This window comes from Bison bison, unplaced genomic scaffold (assembly GCF_000754665.1).
Source record: "Bison bison bison isolate TAMUID 2011002044 unplaced genomic scaffold, Bison_UMD1.0 scf7180017864064, whole genome shotgun sequence".
NCBI lineage: Eukaryota > Metazoa > Chordata > Mammalia > Artiodactyla > Bovidae > Bison > Bison bison.
Window position 1 is genome coordinate 4,162,076 of NW_011494636.1, and position 3,453 is coordinate 4,165,528.

At 34.0% G+C, this 3,453-nt stretch overlaps 1 protein-coding gene across 1 annotated transcript in view; it reads right to left on the bottom strand.

Annotated features, from left to right (window-relative positions):
• The window catches only part of KIFAP3 (kinesin-associated protein 3), a 141,028-nt gene that overhangs the window by 123,952 nt on the left and 13,623 nt on the right, over nt 1-3,453 (bottom strand). Inside the window, exon 2 of the mRNA XM_010836710.1 lies at nt 1,501-1,632. Coding sequence (XP_010835012.1) covers nt 1,501-1,632 — 132 coding nt within the window. The remainder of the gene's footprint in view (nt 1-1,500; nt 1,633-3,453) is intronic.

The following is a 3,453-nucleotide window of genomic DNA, read 5'->3' on the forward strand; positions in this document are numbered from 1 at the left end:
CCATGGGATTTTCCAGGCAAGAGTACTGGAGTGGGGTGCCATTGCCTTCTCCTACTACTACACTACTAAGAAACTAAAATCTAAATTTCACTTATGAAATGTGGATGCATGAGGTTCTAAAGGCAAAGACCCCTAATCTGCTAGCTTTTCTTTGGAAATCAAATGAATAAAAATATCAAGAGATTTCATATTTTTTCAATATGCATAAAATATAGGCATCAATCACAAACACACAAATGGAAGACAGTATGAGAGAATACAAAAAACTGAGCATGTGAGTTAAAATCTACAGCATTAAGTTTGTGTGTATACATGTGTGTATCTCTTCAATCTAGTAGATTATCTCAGGACTCGTGTATTTTTAAAGAACTATCTATGAAATTTAGTGTCCTTCTAACCCAAATAAGAAGACAGACTAGAGATCTTAAGACAGTAGGTAGCTTCTCTTTTCAGGTTGCTGTATAATAAAGTTTCTTAATTGAAGCACAATTAAAGTTTGGGGCCAAACAATTTTTTCTTAGTAGGTGGCTATTTTGTGCATAGTAGGATGCTTAGCAGCACCTCAGCCTCTATCCACTAGATAACAATAGCACCTTCCAGTATGACAACCAAAATGTTCCCTGAGGAAAAAAAATTCTAACCAGTTGAGAACCACTGCTATGCATTTAAGCTGCGGTGCTTCTCCGTGAGCTAAATAACATCACATGCACTCCTAGTATCCTGACTATACTTAACTACATTATATTGTACACTATGTACTTAATCACTGAATATACCAAAACATACTAACTTTTTAATTAATTTTCAAGTCAAATATTTTTCTGCAGAGAAGAAAGTTGGGAAACAATATTAGGTGATCTCAGACCCTTTCTTCTTCCACAAAAGTATGGCAAGAGTGCAAGATCATTGCCAGCACAACTGAAGACAAATGAAAAAGGCCAGTTCCCAAGGGATTCTTGAAAGTACTATAAAAGCAGAAAGTGTGTAGAATACTAGAAGATCTAAGGTCAATTCACTGAGTCAGAAAATGCTTGTCCTACTATTAACATCTTTCAGAGGGCTGGATTTTTAAGGGATGAATTCAAGGTACATGTCCCATTTGTGAATTCTAGAAGTCATATACCTTTCTGTAATTTCAGGGAAGAAAGAACAACATGGTATCAGCTAAAATACAAACTTGCTAAATTAGGCTAAAATGTCTAACATAAACATATCTCATAATTGATTTCACAAGTCATATTCTACTATATGCATTTACAAAATGGGATTAATAAGAACAGGCATTTTTCATTAGGTTCCAATTAAGTTCATAAACATGATTTTCTCTGGAATATACTCTGTATTTATAGCTTAATATAGTATCTGCTTCACTAAGATAATGTAGGTCGAGAGGAATGCCATAGTCATTCATTATCTACACAAATTTAAATAACATCAGATTTCTACGAACTTTGTATAAGGTTTACTACTTTCAAATATGCACAAATGAAGAAAACTTACATTTTTTGGCATTCCTTTCGTTCTCCCAACATGGGATCCCCCGTTTCTCCAAGAATGGTAGCTTCCACTTCATACTGAACAATAAGTGCTTTTTCTGATGGATGTACATCAATATTTCCTCCTTTAACTTTCCTATAAAAGAAAAACAGCTTAGCTACATTAAAAGCTCACAAAACATCCAAGGTGTTTATCTAGTTCCTTGTTCCAAAAGCATGTGTGTTAGATTAACACATGCATTTAAATCAGATTTACTCTTGAATTGGGCCAAGAAATAACTCTTTTTCTCCAATTTTATAAACTCTTATGTTACACATATAATTCTTGGTCTTGCAGAAAGTACCTTTATGAAGAGCTCTGAAAAAATACATTTATCCAAAGAATCATGCATAATAGCCAGTGAATAAAAAAAAAATTAAAATGGTTGTGGAGAGAATAACGTCAATTGAAAGTCAGAAATTTAAAACCAAAGGCACCTGCCCCAAAATTTATATTAAAAAAAAAAATCAACCTGCTCAATAGTTAACCCATTAACTGTTTAACAATTACAAAATAATAGTTATCAATTAACATAATTATATAAATTGAATTAGTACCTAAATCACACACAAATTGTGTAACAAAAGAGAATTTACAAGTTATATTCTATAGTCATGTGTCCAAAATTATAGAGACATTAGCAAGCTATAATCTCTATGCTGTACATTACATCCTTGTCACTTATTGTAAGTTGTTTGTATCTACTAATTCCCTTCACCTATTTTGGCTCTCCTCTTACACTTCTCCCCTCTGGTGACCACTAGTTTATCTTTATCTCAGTGTCTGTTTTTATGCTGTTATACTTGTTCATTTGTTTTATTTTATATTCTACATATAAGTGAAAACAGAGTATTTGGTCTTTCTCTGCCTGACTTATTTCACTAATCATATTTCAGTAATCATAATATCTTCCAGGTCCATCTGTGTTGTCACAATGATGAATTAATCACTACTTGCTATTGGTCACTTTAACAGCAGATAAAACAAGTTTTATTAAAAGAGATTGAAGAGACTGCAATGGAAGCAAGTAAAATTTTTCACCAGAGCTGGTTATCTGCATAATGGGATCTTTTAACCTAATGGGAAGGAAGAGAAATATGACAACATCTTAAATTCCAAAAATCAGAAACTCAAAGCTTTTTCTTCAGTAGGAATAACTGGCTTATTTAAATGTAATTTTAAAATAATTTTTCACTTCAGTTCAGCAACCCCAATACTGAATTTACATAGGAGGGGGTAACTGAATCCAATTGAAGAGAATCATAAGGATAAAATATAACTGCAGATCCTAGGAGCAACCTCATACTAACACTTTCAAAGTGGGTCTTCCACATATTAACAACTGACAGAACTTCAGAATTCTTTATTACAACAAGGCTACAGATGTAAGCCTTACAAGGTAAGGCTACAGAGCCTTACCCTCTTAAGAGGAACTTAAAAGCCTCTTGATGAAGGTGAAAGAAGAGAGTTAAAAAGCTGGCTTAAAACTCAACTTTCAAAAAACTAAGATCATGGCATCTGGTCCCATCACTTCATGGCAAATAGATGGGGAAACAATGGAAACAGTGAGAGACTTTATTTAGGGGGGCTCCAAAATCACTGCAGATGGTGACTGCAGCCATGAAATTAAAAAATGCTTGGTCCTTGGAAGACAGGTTATTCCCAAACTAGACAGCATATTAAAAAGCAGAGACATTACTTTGCCAACAAAGGTCCATCTAGTCAAAGCTATGGTTTTCCTACTAGTCACGTATATATGTGACAATTGGACTATAAAGAAAGCTGAGCACTGAAGAATTGATGCTTTTTAACCGTGGTGTTGGAGAAGACTCTTCAGAGTCCCTTGGACAGAAAGGAGATCAAACCAGTCCATCCTAAAGGAAATCAGTCCTGAATATTCATTGGAAAGACTGATGC